This window comes from Drepanopeziza brunnea (assembly GCF_022702325.1).
Source record: "Drepanopeziza brunnea f. sp. 'multigermtubi' strain 214-2 chromosome Unknown ctg10, whole genome shotgun sequence".
Classification (NCBI taxonomy): domain Eukaryota; kingdom Fungi; phylum Ascomycota; class Leotiomycetes; order Helotiales; family Drepanopezizaceae; genus Drepanopeziza; species Drepanopeziza brunnea.
Window position 1 is genome coordinate 1,757,896 of NW_027094073.1, and position 21,220 is coordinate 1,779,115.

General features: G+C 49.4%; 6 protein-coding genes across 7 annotated transcripts; 5 read left to right on the forward strand and 1 right to left on the reverse strand.

The window, feature by feature from the left end:
* Positions 1-76: 76 nt before the first annotated feature.
* Positions 77-3,385, forward strand: L3040_006166 (uncharacterized protein; the record flags this gene model as incomplete). 2 transcript variants are annotated; one of them, XM_007288394.2, is made up of 1 exon in its annotated part: positions 77-3,385. In XM_007288394.2, the coding sequence occupies one exon, from the start codon at positions 77-79 to the stop codon at positions 3,383-3,385; it is 3,309 nt and encodes a 1,102-aa protein (XP_007288456.2). The 2 variants fall into 2 exon arrangements, with proteins under 2 accessions (XP_007288456.2, XP_066011319.1); XM_066156718.1 differs by having other exon boundaries at positions 2,597-3,385.
* A 3,927-nt stretch (positions 3,386-7,312) lies between these two features.
* Positions 7,313-9,667, forward strand: L3040_006167 (uncharacterized protein; the record flags this gene model as incomplete). Its single annotated transcript, XM_066156723.1, has 7 exons — positions 7,313-7,439; positions 7,494-8,354; positions 8,636-8,654; positions 8,717-8,766; positions 8,837-8,886; positions 8,952-9,083; positions 9,146-9,667. 7 exons carry the CDS (start codon positions 7,313-7,315, stop codon positions 9,665-9,667), a joined length of 1,761 nt encoding a protein of 586 aa, XP_066011320.1.
* Positions 9,668-10,585: 918 nt separating this feature from the next.
* L3040_006168 (uncharacterized protein) lies at positions 10,586-11,984 on the reverse strand (the record flags this gene model as incomplete). Its single annotated transcript, XM_007288391.2, has 5 exons — positions 10,586-11,485; positions 11,536-11,649; positions 11,700-11,803; positions 11,862-11,907; positions 11,964-11,984. The coding sequence occupies 5 exons, from the start codon at positions 11,982-11,984 to the stop codon at positions 10,586-10,588; spliced, it is 1,185 nt and encodes a 394-aa protein (XP_007288453.2).
* A 1,431-nt stretch (positions 11,985-13,415) lies between these two features.
* L3040_006169 (uncharacterized protein) lies at positions 13,416-13,999 on the forward strand (the record flags this gene model as incomplete). Its single annotated transcript, XM_066156732.1, has 3 exons — positions 13,416-13,546; positions 13,609-13,827; positions 13,906-13,999. The coding sequence occupies 3 exons, from the start codon at positions 13,416-13,418 to the stop codon at positions 13,997-13,999; spliced, it is 444 nt and encodes a 147-aa protein (XP_066011321.1).
* Positions 14,000-17,193: 3,194 nt separating this feature from the next.
* L3040_006170 (uncharacterized protein) lies at positions 17,194-18,936 on the forward strand (the record flags this gene model as incomplete). Its single annotated transcript, XM_066156734.1, has 6 exons — positions 17,194-17,259; positions 17,310-17,343; positions 17,397-17,434; positions 17,484-17,759; positions 17,820-18,830; positions 18,883-18,936. 6 exons carry the CDS (start codon positions 17,194-17,196, stop codon positions 18,934-18,936), a joined length of 1,479 nt encoding a protein of 492 aa, XP_066011322.1.
* Positions 18,937-19,929: 993 nt separating this feature from the next.
* L3040_006171 (uncharacterized protein) lies at positions 19,930-21,137 on the forward strand (the record flags this gene model as incomplete). Its single annotated transcript, XM_007288388.2, has 3 exons — positions 19,930-20,003; positions 20,136-20,276; positions 20,366-21,137. 3 exons carry the CDS (start codon positions 19,930-19,932, stop codon positions 21,135-21,137), a joined length of 987 nt encoding a protein of 328 aa, XP_007288450.2.
* Between the last annotated feature and the right edge of the window lie 83 nt (positions 21,138-21,220).

Genomic DNA, 21,220 nt, shown 5'->3' on the forward strand with positions numbered 1-21,220 from the left:
TTCAACGACCCGCGTCGATCTCTGCCTGGAGATACAGCTGCACGCGTGCTGTTGCTTGCTTGCGGACTCTCTCACCATGTTTCCTCATCAAGACCATTCTGGTCAAAGTGGAGGAAGCCTGGAGGACCGCCTTCGAGGACTCATTCTCAGCAACGCGGAAACAAGTTCAGTCCCCAGAGGCGGGCACAATCTCCCTTCCCTTCCCCCTCCACCTGGATTTTCGCCTCAACCAGTCCTTGATCTCAACTCTGACATATCTGGCCAGCATCAGCAGCAGTTCACGCATTCTGCTCCGCTCCCTATAACCAGCAATGCTCCAAATTCTCTGCCTCCTCCGGGACTCTCATCCTCACCTGGGCGGAAGAGGCTTAATCAGGCCCAACGCCGCCAGATGAATGCCCAATTGTCAATTCCCATTGACTCGCGCCCTATTCCTGGAGTTCAAGCAGGACGTGGAAACGGTTTCTATTCGCCCAACCCGCAATTTGGAAATCAGAACTTCAACAATAGCACACCAACTTATCAAAACCAAAGATTCCCTCAGCAGCCGCAACAATCACAACATCAACAACAGCAACTTTCACCTCGTTTCCAGAATCAAGGTCCTGGTCCCGCATCCCCCTACTCCCCGCGGCCGATGCACCCGCAAAACCCTCTACAGTCGCCAATGAATCAGTACCGATCCGGTCCGAATCCCCAACTTCAGCAGAGACAAGGCCCTGGTCAATACCAACAACCGCCTCCAACTTCCTGTGGTCGGCCGCCCGTTCAAAATCGGCAGCTTTACCAGCCAGGATCCCAGAACAGTCACGGCGGAAGGCCATTTGCACCAAACACACATGACCTAGCAAGTCAAACTTCTCACCTCGAACGGCTTGTCAACCTGTGTGTGCCGCAAGTGGGTATTGATCGTCAAGAAGAGACTGAAAAGGAGGCATTCAGGGCTCTGGTAGAATTAGCATGCCGAGAAGCTATCGCCGAATATGAGACCAAAGAGCTTGGCAATGAGAAATTCGATCCCTCTACAGTCGAATTGCAATGTTTCGGGAGCATGCGGTCGGGATTTGCTACTAAAGCTTCTGATATGGACCTTGCACTTCTTACTCCAAATTCGCATCCCCCGGCTGATTCGCCAGAGTCTCTGATACCGCGCATATTGGAAAAAAGGCTGTTAGACCTTGGCTACGGCACTAGGCTCTTAACGAGAACCAGAGTACCGATCATCAAGCTTTGTGAGAAGCCCACGGAGAAACTACTGTCTGACCTGCTTCAAGAACGCCACAAATGGGAGAGCGGCTTTGTTTCAGATCATGAGGAAGAGGATGAGCACCACGATGTCAAACCTACACCGGCAGTTGATGACGCCCGACAAGACCTAGACACTCAACCAATTCCATCTCCAAGGAACGACCACCAAAAAGCTAAGCTCGAGTCGTATGATGAGTCCCTGGCTACTCTCAAGCAAAAGGAAGAGCAGTCCCTCGGGGACTACTGCAACTCTGCTAAGCGATTATTGAGGAAACTCGGCGGTCGCGACGTTACCATGAATTCACCCGATCTGAACGAGAAGGAGTCGACCATTCTCAACGATGTGTGCAAAGCATTCATCTCTGGCCTTTACTCGCAAGAATTGTTCAATCGACTATGCCATTACCAGTCGATCCTGCCGCTCTACGACTCTTCTTTGCCTTTTGTGCAACGCTCACTTCATGGAGTTTGGACCCAAGCAGACGGCGAACGATTAGTATTGGCGTGGCACACCCGGCCGCTTCTGGAGCCTAACGAGAAGCTTGAATACGAAGGTTCGCAGCTTGTGGAGGCATGGTGTGCATTGCAAGACAGGACTGCCCTACTTTGTGATCCTGCTTTTTACAGCAGGCAGCTATACTTGGCCTCGGAGAAGCTCAAGAAAATCAACTCCATTCAACTGGTAGTTCTCGAGCAGATTCAACATGAAGACCCGATGTATTATCAAGCAAGGGCGCAGAAAATCTTGAATGAGCTTACGAGTCCAGGACAGCCATTACTGGTTTCCAAGACCACCTCGATTGTTGTTGACCGTTACATTGAGGGCATTGCAAATGCTCAAATTCGTGAGTCTATTCGTAGTGCCGATCGTGGCGAGGCAACCCTTCATCAGGTTGGTCTCCACCATCGGGCCCTTCAGCTGGCGATCGATTACGAGCATGCCCTCAAAGTTGGAGCATATAAAGACTCGGACCGCCCCGATGTTGAGCAGTACGTTGAGCTGCTGAGATCACGGAATTTTTATGGCTCGGTAGATCCGGAGATTGATGTTGATCAAGCTACTTTGGTTAAAAAGATGAGAATTTTACCCGACCCAACTGTGACGTCTCTCAATAAGCCTCGCGACCGTTTTAAGGACCATCTCGAGTTTCCAAAGGCAGATATCGGTATCCAATGTGATATCAACTTCTCGGCTCAGCTTGCAATCCATAACACCCAGCTACTACGGTGCTACTCACAAAGCGATCCACGCGTCAAGGTCATGGTGCTGTTTGTCAAGCACTGGGCAAAAACCCGTGGAATAAACACACCCTATAGAGGTACTCTTAGTAGCTACGGCTATGTTCTCATGGTACTTCATTATCTCGTCAATGTTGCCAAGCCGTTCGTCTGTATCAACCTCCAAGAAGTTCACAAGGACCCACCGGCATATCTACCACCGGCAGAGATTGACGCTCATACAAATTGTTTGGGTAGAGATGTCCGCTTCTGGCGTAATGAGACCGAGATCAAGAACCTCGCCGACCGAAAGCTGCTAAACAATAACCTCGAGCCTATCGGACCTCTGTTAAGAGGATTCTTTGAATATTATGCCCAGCCCGGACAGATGTCATCAGTTGACAACCGAGGTTTCGATTGGGGAAGAGAGGTCTTGAGCCTTCGGACATCCGGGGGAATTCTAACAAAGCAAGAAAAAGGATGGATTGGTGCGAAGACGGTTATTCAGAAAACGACCATCGCTGCTCCACCAACTCCATCCTCGGCTACCATTCCGGACACTGCCAATAGCCCCGAAGGTCCGCTTGCAGTGGAGGCTCCAAAGACACCTAAACTTCCCCTGAAGACGATGGAAGAAACGAAGGAGATCAGACATCGATATTTGTTCGCCATCGAGGATCCATTCGAGCTCGATCACAATGTTGCTAGAACGGTAACTCACAACGGGATTGTGTCTATTAGGGATGAATTCAGACGCGCATGGCGAATCATCAAGAGTTTTGGGAAACCGTACGAGGGCCAGGAGGGACAACTGCTGGACCCGGTTTCTACCACGAACGATGAGAAGAGCGGAGCGCTGGCTTTGATGGACTTGATTCACGGCCCTGCGCCAAAGACCCAATCCGAGTTGGCTGCGTAATTATTTCATGATGGGTGGAAGATGCATTGGATGGCGTTGCTACGGGGAGCATCAACATGGTGTTCGGGTAATTCGGGGCGAGATGCCTTCCGAAACGTGAATATTTTTACTGCTTAAATTCTCCTATGCATCAGCAGGGTGATAATGCTTTATGCGAAGAGCTTATGAATGAAACAATTCTTCTCTGCTTGCAAATCTTGCGGTGCGTCAAATGATAGGTACATGGAGACTCCGCTTCCTGAGTACTGGCTTCCACCCACTGCTTACTGTGAGCCATGCATAATTCTGTACCTCGCTAATGGAAGCGATTATTTCGTGATACAAGCGATCCTACCGACCACCAAGTCCAATTCGTGGAGAAAATCAGGGAGTATTCGAAGATGAGGAGGTTTTGGGGGAGGGGAAAGGGGTTGCTGGTCGGGATTCAATGTCGGGGCAGGTCCGAGTATAGAAATCGACTCAACCTCCGAGCTCGGCTCGGAATCTTCTGCGCGCCTCTAGATTTGCAAGCATCTGCCCCTTGCGTCTTTCGACCTCTACCAACTAACTCTGAGGCTAACTCGCGATCAGGCAGGCCCTCGTTTCTCAACGAGGCTCAACGAGGCTGGACGTACTCACTCAGATGTACCGAGTTTTATGCATCTAAGGCGTCCCCAGACGTGTATGCATGCGAGTGGAGATTTGCCAATCAATCACTATCACGTCGGGAAAAGCTTGGTTCTGTTTCTGTTTCTGTTTCTGAACTCCTCTATCTTGTCGTTCCTAGTATATAGTTTGTTTCCGGCTTTGACAGTGTTGATGATATTGCTGATGTGTACAGTATGATGCGTTCACAATAGACAGGTAGAAGCTTTGGATTGGGTGGAAAGTCTTCAACATGTATGTGTGTATACCCAATAGTCAATCGGAGATGGAGATATTGAAATGTCGGCTACATACATGGATAGGAAGTCCGCAGTGAGGATATGTTTGGTGTGTACCTGCTTGTGGTGTCTCGAGAGGTAATTCATTACCTTATGAAGCCAAATGAATTGAGACCTATATATGTACGCATACCCCGAGCGGATGGCTGATCGATTGCACAGTAACTCGCAATAATGAGAGACGGTAAAAAAAATGTAGGCACGGAGCAATATTCGAAGGCGATGTTGGAGGTAGGAAAGAAGGTTAAGATAGTAAGGGGGGAACGCAAAAGTAAGAGGAAGATTATAGCGGTTAGTAAGCCGGAGGCATAAGCAGTATGCTGGGGTATGGATGTGAGCAGATATGGGGGATTGATATGTCACCGTGTATTTGGGGATATCGGGATGGCGTTTGGAGTTGGGGAGGGTGTTGGGGGAAAGAGGGGAAATGTACCTTAGCGGAGCAAGCCGGGATTCTAGAACCGTGTAGCTGACCGTGTAGCAGCCTTAGGCCGTATAGCGGGCCATGTAGCAGCCTTAGGCCGTACAATGATCGTGTAGAAATTTTAAACCGTGTAGAGACCGTTACCGAGGGCCACAAGTACCTTAGTAAGAGCGGAGAGGTAGGTAGTTGTGGAATCGAGCTTTTCGAACCTGGGCCTCCCAGCCCAGCAGTCAAGGTCAGACTTCCTTCCTGCATCTCCTTCCATCGTCCGTAAAACCAAGAGAATCCACAAGTCACGCGGATTTCATGTGGTTGAGAAGCATCATTGCATTTGAAGTCATTCCATTTGTAACTGTCCAGTCTGAACATCATCGCAGGCTAAGGATTCGTAACCCTGGGATCCCCGGAAGAAAGAAAGCATCGCAGTTTTTTTGATGCCCGACGAATTATCCAAGTCCTTGTGTCCCCAGAGGAACTCAGGACAAGGGACGAGGCAAGTGAGGAGGGGGGATGGGGGGGGGGGGGGGGGGGAGACACACAAGCAACCTCAACATTCTAATCTTTTCCAACAAGAGTGATAGTTCCTCCAGCATGCGCCGCGATATCATCCGTCACATCCTTAGCACTATGAAGTAGCCTGCCTCATCATGGGAGCTAGCTCCAGTCAAGATGCCCAGCCACTCCTTATCCACATTGTGAATAAGAGATCCTGAATCGCCACCCTGCGCGAAGGGGAATCCGCCTAGAGAGGTTGTGATGCTCCCAAGAAGTCGACTTGTCTCCCCAGTTGACAAAAGTCTTGAACCTGGGAATTTCCCCCGATATGACATCAGTAGTTCTTCCTTTTTTTAAACCCCAATATACCCTTCCTCCCAGTCCTCCATGGGTGGCCACGGTGACTCTTTTCATCAGAAGTCAGTGATTGTTATCTTTAAGGCACTGGGAGAAGATGTAAGACATTTTACCAGAGATTCTGAAGCAACCGAGAAACAAATTAGAATGGATCTTCCGGTACGTACGTTTGCTCTGTTACCAGTGCCATAGAAGAGATAATTTCTCCCGGGACATCGTCCTATGTGCTCCTTGTGATTTCGTACGACCCAACACCCATCTCTCCAGGCTTCGTCTCTGATCTGAGAACCGGCTTGTTTTGACTGTGCGATCTGCGATCCGGAACCTCGATCAAAGCCCAGTCGTATCTGTTGCCAGTCGGGGAACGACGCATCATGCCTGAAGAATGTCGAACAAATCCTATTCCACCTGTGCGCTGGCGATGGCGAATGTTGTCAATATCTCACCGTTGATGACAATAAGCGGACCGTGATCTTCAACCTTATAGATTCGTAGTATTTTCTTAAATATATCGTTGCAATTAGAAGACCGAGACGAAGACGTTGAAATTTGGTCGTATTAAGACTCTTTAGACGAACAATTGTTAGTAATAATCGCTGCTGAAGAAGTAGAAGCTCATTATAATAAATGATATAACAAAACCTTTAAACGCACTTCCTCTTTGAAAGGTAGTCAGAAAACCGATCACCTTTTAGCTACCGAAAGCGTATCCATTCGTTAAAAGCAATTGCGTATGCCTTTGCATACCTTTAAAGAGTTGTGTGAATAGCTCGGCACTGATACGTAATTGTGATTAATGCACGGTACTAAAGATTTCATATCCTTAAAAGAAAAAGTACATATGTTTTCATATGCAGTTTGATAGCAAGCGACGAGCCGAAGTGTACAAGAAGCTTTCTAGTGCTTAAATAGACTTAAAAATTTTACTTTTGCGTAGAGTTTGAAGGCCATATGATCTGTACATCTGCTTAAAACTCTTGCTTTGAAGCAGCTAATATCGGAGCCTCCACTTCGTATTTAAATTGCTTTAAAAAAGTCAAGCAGCTCATGAATAAGGCTTTGATTCCCGTGAATCACTTAATCTATTTAAAAACCATTAGCCTCCAAACTAAAAAGGCAAGAGTTAAGATTTTAAGTAGTGTTTTAAATGATTTAAGACAACATTTGGAAGTTGGATAGATGATTTTAGCGAAGAAGTAGGTTTAATAGATAATGTTGATAAAAGAGTATAGATGCAATACGAGTAGAGAATACAAAATTTTCTAATAGGCAAATTACCATTATTTATCTGCATGGTTGCATTTTCATTCTGCAAAAAATGCTGACATTACACGACTTTGGCATAATTGCTAAGGTTTGGTTAGCATCAAGATCACAATTTTCTTTACCTTACCAACCTTGAAATGGTTTCGGTTTTAATTAAAAAACCTGCGGCCAAACAAGTCACGATTTTTAAAGGTATTCCGAATAACCTTTTTGGTAGCGAAGCTTCCTTTAGTTTTACCAATACCCTTTTCACTTCATCAACACCTGATATACCTGGCCTGGACCAGACCACCCTTTATATAGGTCACTCCCCTTCGGGTCACGTGGTAAATCAAAATCATAGCACTGATCTCCCCGAACGCGCTAGGAGTACAGAAAACGCGAACCCCCACTAAAACGCGTCTCCCATGAACATGTCCTCGCCATGATTCCCACAACCTCACAAACCAAACGAAAGCAACAATGGACGCCCCCGATCTTGGATACGATGATGGGAATCGCGCATTCCTCCAGTCGTTCATGGCGCGTGGGACTATGACCCTCAAACAGGCCAAGCCCATGCTCGCAGCCATTTTCACCATTCAGGGCGGTCGGTTCAAGCTCTTCCCCAACGCGGCGGAAAATTACTGATTTTCCTCCCAAGATGAACCAACCGATGCAGATTCCGTCACGCAAGAAGATTTGGACTCGTACATCTCCGCTGCGGCAGATATAGTCTCCCCGTACGACTACGAAATCCGAAGCACATGGGACCAAGTGACGAAAGAACGAATCTACGCCTTTGTCAACAGCGTCAGCGATCCCATCACCCAAATAGCGACGACCCGAACACCCGAAGAAGTTTTTTATATTAAGCGGTTTCTCGATGCCATGTTCATATCGTCCAATACCAGGCGGAGGGAAGCGATGGCGATCACTGGTATGCAAGCCCTCGAGACGAAAGTCCGCAAACCCAGCAGAGAGAGTGTTGGCGAAGAAGCCACGCAAGGGCAAGCCTCTGATAAGGGCCTCACTTCCGAGCAGGCCGAAAGTCTGTTGAAGAGCTTGGTAGATGAGGGCTGGATTACACGCAGCAGGGAAGGTTTCTACACGTTATCTCCTCGCGGCTTGATGGAATTGCGGAACTGGTTGATCGATACGTACAACGACCCCGATGATTCTCCGGCAGGCTGGAGGAGAATCAAGACGTGTGACATGTGCTCTGATATTGTGACGATCGGTCAGCGGTGTCCGAATCTTGACTGCCATGTGCGGATACATAATGTCTGCGAAGAAGGGTATTGGGCTACGAGGGGACGGAGTAAGAAATGCCCGAGCTGTGGTACGGTTTGGGACGGAGAACACTATGTTGGGCAGAAGGCGGTCACCAGCACCGAGGAATACCTGAAAGGAAAGCGGCGGAGTGGCATCAGCAAGAAGAGGGCTGCGGTAGAACTAGAGTTGAGTTCAGAGGATGAGGAGGATGAGCCGGAGTCGAGTAGAGCTGGTCCGAGCAGGAGGAAAGGTCGGCATGCCCCAACACCCACTCCGAGCGATTCGGACGGAGAATGATAGATGTGTTACGAGACGATTTAAGAGACATGAATGTGAAGTTCTGATATACGAATATGAGGGCGGATTGTGGAGCGCCATCAAAATGCCGTGGATCGGCGTATTGGTTGAACATGGATGGCGTTTGCGGACTTACGGACAGTTGGTACACTGGAAAGGCTTTGGTGAGGACTACTTGTCCCTCCTCTCCAGTCAGAGGTGTTTTTTTCACTGGAGGATATTTTCAATCCGCAGCTGTATTTTCACGCAACAGGTGAGCTCGGAACCGGTGAGAAGTATCCTCATTCTGGTCTTGACTGATAATAAAGTCCCTAGTTCGAGTGTCCTCGCCTCAGATTGCAAGAGGGAACACTACGGCAAAGATTGTATATATCCTAGATTCTCAACTGACATGACCTGAGTAAGATATTCAACAACTCATCAAAATCAGGCTAGACTTCGCCAGTCTCAATCTTGTCATCTTTGGTAGTGGCGAGCTCCCACACGTAAGCACCTCTCTGATCAACCCGTTGGGTATTTGCTCATAATCAGCCACTGATACAAAAACCAGGTCGCAAGAGAACTAGTCAAAGCCAGAGTCTCCGTCATCTTTACCGCCAACCGCGGTGCCCCAGACATTTTCGAGGAACGCTTCTCATATCACGGTCCACTGCTCAGTCGCTCACCAGCCGCTGTCATTACAGTCCCCTCTAACTGCTAATGCATGAACTTTTATTTCTCACCAGAACTCTTTACATTCGACAGCTTAAACTTTCCTTCCTCGGGCCTGGCGTCGCGAATAGGCAAGGCAATGCCGTCAGCGCCTGGTCAACAGGTTGGACGGACACCTGCTCTAGATCAGGGCCTCTTTATGACTTGCCTAAGCGGCAAGATTGGTTTGTAAGACCAGAGGCTTCTGTATATCGATTTCCAGTCCTTCCTGGACCTGGACGTCATGGCCTAGCCTCAATCCACATACCGGGTCGGCGCGGTCACCAACGCCACCTTCGTCGCCACCGACCCACGCAACAACCTCCGCCTCGAGGGGACCTTTGCCGCGGTCCAGCAGCTGGTGGACGGCGCCTGGACGACGGGGATTGGTTGTTTGCGTATACGTGGTATCGCGACAATGGGCTGATCGGAACCAGCCACATGGTGCTGAGCTGGGAGACGGAGAGCTACGCTGCGAAGGGGACTTATCGCTTCAAGTACAATGGGGATAGCAAGGTGCTCGGGGCTGCGATTACGGCCTTTCCGGGGACGAGTGAGAGTTTCACTCTTACCTGAGCCTCCCTTTCCCGGGGGGCAGAAAGAAGGCTGGAAGTGGTGTACATGGAGAGATAAGATCAAGTAGTTTAATAACTACGAACTACGAACTACGAACAACAATAACAGTAATAGTTTCTCAACTCTTGCTTACTTACCTACTTTACTCCCTTCCTTACCGACTAGCTTCGGTATCCATATATCCAGCGCGAATGGAGTAGACGTGGAATTTCCAACCAACCATCGTACATAGCCACGGGGGGAAAAAACCTCTTCCCGCCCGCAACATACATACATACCTTACCTGCCCGTCATGGGTACATAATTGTCTCATATATATTAAAAATAAAATAGAAAGGAGAAATAGAAATGAAAAATAGAAATGAAAAATAGAAATGAAAAATAGAAATGAAAAATAGAAATGAAAAATAGAAATGAAAAATAGAAATGAAAAATAGAAAGTGAAAAATGGAAATGAACAATAGAAATGAAAAATGAAAATGAAAAATACAACGAAAAATAGAAATGAAAAATAGAATGATAGATAAGAATGAAAATGAAAATAGAAAGGAAAAAAAGAAAGGAAAAAAAGAAAGGAAAAAAAGAAAGGAAAAATAGAAAGGAAAAATAGAAAGGAAGAAAAAAAGAGACATTAATAAGGAGGAGCCCGGAGGAGCCCCCTTTTCTTGGGCTTTAAGCGAGGTCTCTGTTTGGACCATGTGTGACGAGGATAGAATGGCTATCTCTGATGAGAGTTCAGGTCAGAACCCAGTAAGTAATACTTGCAGATTTATGATCCTGTGGAAACTCACGGTGTGTGTATTAGGCTCTGAAGATGTTATTAAATTTCCCTTTCGAGAAAGAAGAATAATATGGGACATTTTTAACCAGCGTCAGCATGTGCTTATTCAAAGATATATCCCCCGTTCAGATCTACATCTACACCTCTACGATTTTATCGTCGTCGTCTTCGTCGTCATCTTCCTCCTCCGGCTCATCTTGCTTCGCCCAATCCCCCGCCCCCGCCGAAATCTGTGGCCTCCCACTCCCAAACGGCTTATTCCCCGTTCCAACCCTCGGCCTCCTCTCTAGTGCCTTCATCTCCCCACTGACCTCCTCTCCCTCCTCATCCCTCATCAGCACCTGCACCAGCCTCTCACAAACCTCCCTCACGCCATCATTTTCAACGTGCAAATGCGTCTCCCGCACAATCGGATACACCCTAATGCTCCTCATCAAGTCCCGACCTTGCCTTGTCGTCGTCAACAGCATCAGCGTTTCGATATGCGTCTGTATGATACTCGGGTCGGAATCCCTCTTCTTATCAGGGGGCAAGAGTTGCAAATCAGGCAGCATATCCAGACTCTCCTCCTCTGTGAACTCCTCGTTGCCCGTGATCGGCAGCAATAGGTACGGCAGGATGTTGATCTCATCCTCGTCCAAGAGCGCGGGATGGGCATCGATTTCAAACGCCACGTTTTTGATCGTCGAGGCCACACCTTTCCGTCTGACGAACGATTCGTGCTCCGTGAATACCACCAGCTTTGAGAGGGGCACTATGCCATCGTATTCTTGTTTCGTGAGGAAATACTGCCGGCCTTCCTTGTGCTTGGCGAGGTCGGCGAAGAGGTAGGAGAGGTAGTCGAAGTCGGCTGCTTTGTTATATGTCCCGTCTGCGCCCTTGACGAACAGATCCAGCAATTGGTCGATAGCTTTGTTGTTGGATGCTAGTTCCTTGGGCGCTGGCGCTTCGACCGTCAGGATATCTTTTAGCTCGTCGTATTTGGCTAGGTTGGCTAGAAGCATCGATATGAGATTCGCATTGGGTTCGGAAGGGTTCTGGAGTTGTCAGTAGGTGCTGATGCCTGGATGAATGGAGACTGACATACGGTTACGCGGCCGAGGAGCGTTTTCACAAACGCATGATCTGAGGCGAGGTATTCGAGGATTTCTTGGTCTGCAGTGAGATTTATGAGGATTGTCGTTGCATCGGCGGCGATTTTCTACGAGGTGTCAGGTCGAAGGTCTTGAAGGCGGTTTGGTATGCAGCTACTTCGTAATCTCGGACTAAAAGCTTGAGGTCTTTTACTGGCAGAAGCTCATTCGTCTTGAATATAGCGGGCTGGGAAGTAGAGTATGGGACGAGGTTCTCGACAGCTGGAGCGGCATTATCAGTCAGTTCTGGTCTGATGATGGTGGTATTGAGAAAAGTTACCAAGCTGTCGCACTTGAGTGTTGCCATGAGAGACAAAGTCAACGAGCTTTCGACGTATTAGCAACAGGTTCGTCTGTCTTGGTTTTTGCTGCTGGCACTTACTTCTTCCAATTCTGTGGGCATCTTGGGCGAGGTCGTCGGTGATATGATCGCGACCGTCCATTGCAGCTACCCCTCGGATTCTGCGAAATGGAAATTTGGAGGGGTCGATAATTCTGCCAGCCTACACCGCCTTCATGCCACAACCGTTCAGCCACAGAATATTTTGTACATATCCATCCCTATGTATCTCGGTTCTCTTTCCGCAAAGACTTCCAACCTCGCAGTCAGACTCTCATTGTGATACCAACCTTCCAAAAAGGCGGACAAATTTCTTCCGGCGGCGCCTCATAATCAAAGCCGGCCCCGATGAGAAGTTACTTGAAAATAACCATGTTGTTTCCAAAGGGTTGACGCATAAATAAGGTATGCCGAAATTGTGACATTTGATGGCTAAGGGCTGAATGTCTTTGCAGTATCAAAAATATCTCTTGCCATCTTTCCATGCCAAAGTCGTCAAGAATCTCTACCCACTCTTCTGCGAAAAGGCAATCGAGCTGGTTACTCTGGCGAAACGAGAAGCTGGGTTGTAGCTGAATTCAAGCGAGACACCATCAGCTCAGATGAATCTAGACGATTGGCTAGCCGGGCGCATCTGGACACTATCGGGAACGTAGAATTCGGGTCTGAACTTCAATCGCTCTTTCGACCAGATATGGCCTTTGATACATCACGTCGAGTCTTTCCGTTTCAAACGAGAATTCGGAGCTCTTTTTTGCCCTCTCGCTTTTGATAAGTCCACAGGTGGTGTTCTTGCTTGCAGCTGGCGACCCCTAGCTTATGGAAGAGCCCAGAAAGAGTTGTTGACCAGGATTTGCTATTGGAGAGAGTAAGGCTGGCAGCTTTGATTGGCGGTCTCAACTTCAAGCCAGTGCCAGTCACAAACCTTGAGTATATCAATATCGTTGTGGGGTATCACGGTAGAGGGTTGTTGGGGAAGCTAATGTGCAGATGATTGTTATCGCTGACTGGTGAGTTGTATCCGATCATGCCGGGCACATAGGAAGCAACCTTGTCAAAATGTATAATCATTTGTTATCAGCGACGCCGGAAGCGTCTCAATAGACCGTAGAGATGATCTGCTGAAAAATCAATGGAGTTTCTGTCAAAGTATCTATCTATCTAGCTTCTGATACATGCACAAACAAGAGTTGTTTTGTTGTCCTCACCGTAGCACATAACTTAACTACACGGTACGATAGTGACAACCTATATGGAGTATCTCTCGTGGCGTAGTCATGCAGCGTTTCGCTTCCGGAATTCCATGATCCCTCGTACGAATGGCAAACGGCACGAAACGCGGGGTTATATATTCGCTATCCAATATCAGACCACCGTATCCGATGCGTATATACATATACATATGTTAGCTATCCACCCGAAAATCGCGGAGAGTTTTCATTCTCCTTTCAAAGCCCCCATACCCATCATCTTTGAGGTTAAGTAAATCCAAAAATGCCATCGACGATAAAAGAAGCAGCCCTCGAGGCAACAATCCTCCTCCAAGCCTTTATAGCCGGCATCCAAACCCTGCAATTCTACTGGGACTGGGCGGGAAACCACAACTACCACCAGGCTGGCTATGAGTATTTCTCCTCCCCCTTCTGTATCTATCCCACTCGTCAGCAACCTACTGATAGACACCCAGAACCCGCTTGATAGCCCCCCTCCTCTCCCTCCTCCTCCTCTTCATAGTCCTAACGCAGCTCAAACTCTCCTCTCCAAACCGCAAGCAGACCCTCCGTCTCGAACTCACCAAATCAGGCCTCGTTACCGTGCTCTGGGTATGGTCTCTGGTGTGGAGCTTGGTCAGAGGGAGTTCCGTGCAAAGAACCGTCGAGACTATCGCTTCGCTTGTGATTCTTGGGTGCGTACTTCCTCAGAGTCCTTCTCCTTCCCTGAGACGTGGAAGAAGGTGGAACGGCGTACTAATCCATAGCTGCAGGATCGTATTCTACTCGACTTTGGTGGCGGCGTGGAGGACGCGGGATGGCAGGATCTCCTTGAGAGCTGAAGCGGGCTCGCTCTTGCCGCATTGAGCGAAGAATCTCTCGGGAGACGTGTCGGGAGTTGAGCATGTGTCGGTGCTCTCGCCCTCACGGAAATTGATACTGGCGTTTCGTACGGTGGCACAGGGAATGGGACTTTCATGTGTTTTTTTTTTGTTGCTCGGAGAGGCGAAGGGGTCGTTGGTTGGATTCGTTGCATATCTACACTGCTGGCATCGTATGGCAATGCGGAAGATGGGGCTGACTCGCCGATCATCTTGTTCCATATACCTGTACCTTCCTCCGTGCGAGAGTTGTTTCTTTGATATTCGTTAAATTTACACAGTGTGGCTAATGCTCCAATTATGACTAACATGATGTGTGTAACGGGGTGGAGTTTGCTTTTCTCTTCATGTAACTTTCGCGTCGCACGGAGCGATTCGTGGTAGGCGGATAGCAGGATACGCTTGTTGAATGCAGAAAGGCATCCGCATAGGTATAAAAAACAGAGTTGCCAGCTCATTCAAGTAGCGGGCGTTTTGCGGAGCGTATCTGGAGGAAGACTAGGATATCTTCCAGGAGGGTTGACTGGGAGGATTTCTGTGGCACCAATGTGAGGACTGTAGCGTGAAGAAAAGAGTGACTGTGTCCGTCAACTATCATAAGTATAGATTGAAACATAAAAGAAAAGAGTAGGAAGTAAAGGTCTCGGAGGTTGATTTCACAATCGTAGCTTTGTAGATGTTCAACCTCCTACCAGCCAGTGGCTTCTGTCTTCTCGCTCTTCCCGATCCTCGGAATTGTATGAATACCAAGACGCTAGCTTGTGTGCCCGCTGCCACAGCGGCAACCTCTTCTCCTTGTCTGCATTCTTCCAAATGACCGTTCCACTGTTGCATATCCACCGTCCATCTAATCAACCAGCTGGCCACCTCTGATTCCCTTGAGCACTCCTATAGGCAGTATTTCAAACTTGCAACTTGGCATCAGAAAGCGTGCTTGGAAATACGGTAGAGAAGACCCAGTTCCCAATATCGCCCTTCTTGAACCCGAGAGCGGCGATGTCCCGAGCCAAATTTCCCTACGTACTCCACCGTATGAGGTAATTTCAGGAGATAGATTTGAGAGAGCAGCCTGGAGAATATACTCATGGCGTGCCGCAAGTTAAAGATAGTCGCGTCTTGCTTGTTCAGTGCCACGGAGGTCGCGAACTTCGATGCTGAAATCGTTCTAATCGCTCAGTCCCAGAATATGGTTTCGTCTGTGCCTGTGATTGCGAAAATTGGAATGGAGATGTTGTGAGTAGTGATGGTTTGTGACATTGCTTTCGATATTCGGCTGTGTAATCCTTCTTCGAGAGAGGTGCTTACTGGTGAAACCTTTCTCGGAATAAGTGCTCATCCGTCAGCATATTGTACACCGTTGACCTGAGCGGCTTTCAAGAGAGTGCACTCCCAATAGATGGCCATCAAGTTGAGAGCATGTATATCGCAATCATGAGCAAGTCTTTTCAGGTTGTATTTAGAATCCACGTGTTAGAGCTTGGAGCTAGCCAGCCGGGGGTAGAACACACGTATTTGTGCAGTAGACTTACATCCCTAGCTTGACTCTCTCAGTATGGTCAAGTACAGGCCTCGTTCAAGTAGTAAGTAACATCAAAGTGCTCACAGAGTATTGTAACATGCCTCATTGTATCACTAGAGACGCCATATTGGGACCTAGAAGTTAGATCACTACCCGGACGTAGAAAAGGGGGAGGTCAACAAACCAATAATACACCCGACCGAAACCGAACGCGTCCTCTCTACTCTTACTATAGCTCGTTGAGCCACGGGCCAGATACCTATAGCCCACACCGTCGCTCGCTCGGCTCCGCTTCGGCTCGCGCACAAACAAACCACATTCGCGAAAATTACACGGTGTGTTATATAACCCGAGTACGTTCCCACTTCCATCAGCTGAGACAGTGGTAGATGGGCCGGATAGCCTAATCTGGGAGTTAATTCTTCGAGCCATTTTCGCGGGAGTGTATTGCAGGCCTTGGACAGGGGACTTGTCTGGGAGGTGTTCTCACCACCAGCTTGTTTACAAATTCAAGTGTCGAGCTTGGCGCACCCTTCGCCGGGTGACGATCCTGTTTAAGAGATAGTATTGATCGTAAGGCATACACGTCAACCAGATCTCCGGATCAGCGGCAGCTACAAAATTGGTGCTCTTTTTTTGGTTCTTCTTTTTTTTTTGTTTTTGTTTTCGAAAAGTGGGGCACGGTCGCTTAGGTTTTAGCAAAGTAGAAAGAACGAGAAGTAACTCATCAGGTAGGCAGGAAGAATATAATATCGTACGAAAAGGTATTGCTATTTTTTTCTTTACTTTTTGCTTCTCGGAATGGCGCCCAATCTTTTGATATTCAATTCTGCGACGCGGCTTGGGAATTTCCTTCGAATAAAATAAATGGATTAGCCATAGACTTATCATGAAAGGAGTAGGAGAGCTTCAATCATGGAAATTTGGTACGCCAGTCCTCGATAGGTATGTATGTAAGTCAATGCATATTCGTTAATTGCCAACCTAGTTTATGAGTTATGATGCTTCGCAAAGGATAGACCAAATACAACTTTGGAAATAATATATGCTTTGGCTCAGGTCCTCTCCGACATTTGGTAATCGAGGGTCGTGGAAGCATTAGTCATTCCCGATATCCAATTGAACGTCTATCATTGGCCATCTGATTTGGCTTTTTGGGGCCCCGGGGGGGAAAGGTGGGGGAGGGAGATTTATCCCGGGGTTTTACTTCCGATCCGCTCTCCGCATCCGATCCGATGCAAACACCTCGGCATCTCTCACTTCTTTGCTCTCTCACAGCAGAGGTTCTCTTTTCCCAGCAGGATAGTATTACGAAGCGCAACAGTAAGATATAGTTATTGTATGCCGTAATGCAACTTCACTTTAGGTTGGGAGCTTTTGATTTCATTTCTGTGTGTTGTTAGAAGAGCAAGAGCTCAACTCAACACTCAACTCGCCTTTCATTCTCCCGAAGCAACAAAGCTACATCTGCCGAGAAGAAACATCCTTTCGGACTCCGTGTCGAAACGTCATAAAAAGCTCCAGCCACGCCTATTGTCTCGTCTTGACTAGAGTTCCTGTTGCCTCTTCTCTCTCTGCTATATAATCTAATCCTCCCTCTGCTGCTGGCCTTATCGTTATCGGGCGCCACTACCTTACTATTGTTAACCAGTACCGCTATCATGCCTCTTACCGGTGCAGAAATCGCAAAACATAACTCAAGAGACTCGTGCTGGGTCATTGTCCATGTGCGTTGTTTGAAAGAGGTCGTACGGAATTTTATTGATATTTTGCGCAGGGCAAAGCATACGATGTGACAGACTTTCTACCTGGTACCTACCCCACCTCAGTTTATCTGCGCAATTGAGCTGATACAAGACCTCAGAGCATCCCGGTGGACCTAAGATCATCCTCAAGTACGCTGTAAGTCTGCGGAAAAGTCTCGGTCAGAATGAAGCTGATGCAGATCCAGGGCAAAGATGCCACCGAGGAGTACGAGCCGATTCACCCGCCCGATACCCTCGACAAGTACCTGGACAAGTCGAAGCACTTGGGATCGGTGGATATGGGCACAGTTGAGCAGGAGGAGAAGAAAGTGACACCAGAAGAGCTGGAGCGACAGGAGCGCATCAAGCGGATGCCGATTCTGGAACAATGCTATAACCTGATGGATTTCGAGGCTGTGGCGAGAGGCGTCATGAAGAAGACTGCTTGGGCATACTATTCCAGTGGTGCGGACGATGAAATTGTAAGCCCTACTCTCTTGCACTTCCCTGTTCTGATAGTAAACAAAAGCTAACGCTAGCAGACGATGAGGGAAAACCACTCCGCATTCCACAAGATCTGGTTCCGCCCCCGCATCCTCGTCGACGTTGAGAAAATTGACTTTTCGACTACTATGCTCGGCACAAAAGTCGACATCCCATTCTACGTTACCGCCACGGCGCTTGGAAAGCTCGGTCATCCAGAAGGGGAGGTCGTCCTCACCAGAGCAGCAAAGAAGCACAATGTCATCCAGATGATCCCTACCCTCGCCTCCTGCTCCTTCGACGAGATCATGGATGCAGCAGAGGGAGACCAAGTCCAGTGGATGCAGCTGTACGTCAACAAGGACCGTGAAATCACCAAGAAGATCGTTCAGCATGCCGAGAAGCGCGGCTGCAAAGGTCTGTTCATCACAGTCGATGCTCCGCAGCTGGGTCGTCGCGAGAAGGACATGCGCACGAAGTTCGATGACACGGGATCCAATGTACAGGCTGGCGACAAGACGGACACGTCGCAGGGTGCGGCCAGGGCTATTTCGAGTTTCATTGATCCCGCGCTGAGCTGGAAGGATATCCCGTGGTTCCAGTCCATCACCCAGATGCCCATCATCCTCAAGGGCGTGCAGCGCGTCGAGGACGTGATCCGTGCCATCGAGTCCGGCGTCCAAGGCGTGGTGCTCTCGAACCACGGAGGTCGCCAACTCGACTTCGCGCGCTCCGGTATTGAAGTCCTGGCTGAAGTCATGCCCGTCCTCCGTGAGCGCGGCTGGGAGAACCGCATCGAGATCTACATCGACGGGGGCGTGCGGCGAGCTACGGATATCATCAAGGCGTTATGTCTCGGTGCAAAGGGCGTTGGGATTGGAAGGCCGTTCCTGTTCTCGATGAGTGCGTATGGCCAGCCGGGTGTAGATCGCGCGATGCAGTTGCTTAAGGATGAGATGGAGATGAACATGAGGTTGATCGGTTGCTCCAGTGTGGACCAGCTGAATCCTTCGTTGATTGATACGAGGGGTTTGAGCATGCATACTACGAGTGTGCCGTCGGATACTTTGGTCAGTGCCCACCTTTGCCCTTACCATGGTGTCGTCGCTAACTTGACTTTAGGGACTCTCTATCTACGATCCATTGATCAGTCCCGGAGCGAAGGCGAAGTTGTAGTTGTGTTTGATGTGTGATACCCAGTTCGTTATCGGACTGCATTGTATGTAAATAAATGAATATATAAATTTATATATATAAATATATATAAGTATAATTTGGATCAGATATACCGGTACCAATGTATTGTACGAACGTGCGTGGTTGTGAGCGAGTCATGGGCACATATCACGACCATCGGTTAGAACTCCGGTAGAACTTATTTCCAGATCAACCAACATCCTTCAAATTTACCGATCCGTGAAGTGAAAATGATTGGCTCAATGCCGGGTATATGGACCAACATCATGCACGCAAACCCGTTTCAAAAGCGACTCAGCCTCGAGCCCCCGACTCGATGGCCCATCACCCGACATCATCGGCCCCGTCCCTGATTCGCCTTGACCCACACGTGACCACGATAAATATGGATCAAGGGCCTGTGCCCATCTCAGCCTCGCAGCCGAACCATGCGCCCAAGTTCGCCGTCCCCGGCTCGCCATTATTTGAGTTCATTTTTCGTTTGCCCTCTCCACATCCCACTTCGCTCCGTCATCTCCACTCGTCGAACGTGGTTGTTGACGTGAACTATTTCCGCTAATTGATGAAAAATTCCCGTTTCTGTGAAGCTGTGAAGGGAAGAGAAGTGCAGTTGAAGAAAGGCGAGTCTACCGAGAAGCTAGGCTCTAGCTAGCTACGGAGTAGCAAGCAAGCAGCCTACCGCGGGTACTGTACCGTCGCGTCGCTGCATATCATGAGGCACGCCCCAATATGAGACATTCCCCCGAGTCGAGTACCTTAGCGTGGAATACGACGGGCTGTCCTCCGGATTATTGAACGGGATCAATTCAGCCTTGCGCATTGATTGGGATCTGGATTTCGATATCCACACGAGACTTGGGTGCGGCGGGATTCACGATACGTCGGCCATCGCCTGCGCAAGTAAGCAAAGCAAGCAAGCCAGCTAGCACAGCTGTCTTGTCGGCGAGAGATAGCCGAGGCAGGCAGGCAGGCATGGCGCAGAGCCTCGAGGCGAAGATTGTGGTGTTGGGGTCGCAGGGGGTGGGAAAGACGAGTCTGGTGCACCGGTTCGTGCTTTCTAGCTGGGGGAAGAGAGAGAGAGTGAGAGAGAGAGGGAGGGAGGGAAGGAGGGGGAGAGAGAGAGCAAGAGAGAGAAGGAAGGCAGAGAGAGAAAGAGCAGGCGGCTAACGGCAAGGCAGATATGTGAAGAACAAATTCCAGCCGGCCAATATGGCCTCGACGGTTGGCGCCAGCTTCCTCACCAAGCGCGTGGTAGACGACGAGAGCGACACTGTCGTGAGACTGCAGATCTGGGACACAGCAGGCCAGGAACGCTTCCGGTACGCTCTCCTCTGACCTGCCTCTGACCACCCGCGCAACACAGAATCCTCCTGCCAGCATTGCTAACTCGCCCACGCTCCACCACCAGATCCATATCCCGGCTCTACTACCGCGGCGCGAACGCCTGCATCCTCTGCTACAGCATCACCTCCCTCTCCTCCTTCGAAGAGATGGGCGTCTGGCTCACCGAGCTCCGCCGCAACCTACCCCCTGACATCATCCTGCACGTCGTCGGTACGAAATCCGACATGGTCGCTCGCGACCCCTCTCTCCGTCAGGTCCCCTTTGAGCGCTGCATCGCCTACGTGGCCGATAACCTTGCGCCAGGCCAATCCAGCACACCACCGCCGACAGCCACGGCAGCCGGCATCCTAGATAACATTAGCGGGGGAGGAGGCAGTGGGAGCACCTATCGAGGCTTCCTCGGGCATGTCAGTGGAGGGGGAGGGGGAGGGGGAGGGGCCGGAGGGTTCGACGGCGCCCGGAGTCCGAGCAGTAAACGCAGCAGTGGGTTCTGGGGCCAGGAGGTCGGCTGGGACTGCTGCCACGAGGTGTCTGCCGAGAGCGGCGAGGGCGTGGAAGAGGTGTTCCGCGTCATCACGAGAAAGCTGGTGGAGCAGAACCGCAAGATCCAAGAGAGCCTGCTCAGCGCGACGGCCACGCCGGGCATGACGCCGGGGATTGACGGCCTCGGTAGCGAGGGCGGCTATTTCGACGGCACGATGAGGCCTGGTGGCAGCTTTCGCGTGGGGAGGGACCGTAGGAGCTGGTTTGGCGTGCCGGTCGAGAGTATCGACGAGCGGGGGGATGGGAGGCCGAGCGAGGACCGAGTGGTGAGGAGTAGGAGGAGGTGCTGTTAGAGATGCGTGCCTACTTTACAGGGATAGATAGATGTCTTGGGCTGTGTGTGGGATTTGATCGTGCTTGGTTATCTTTGCTGGAT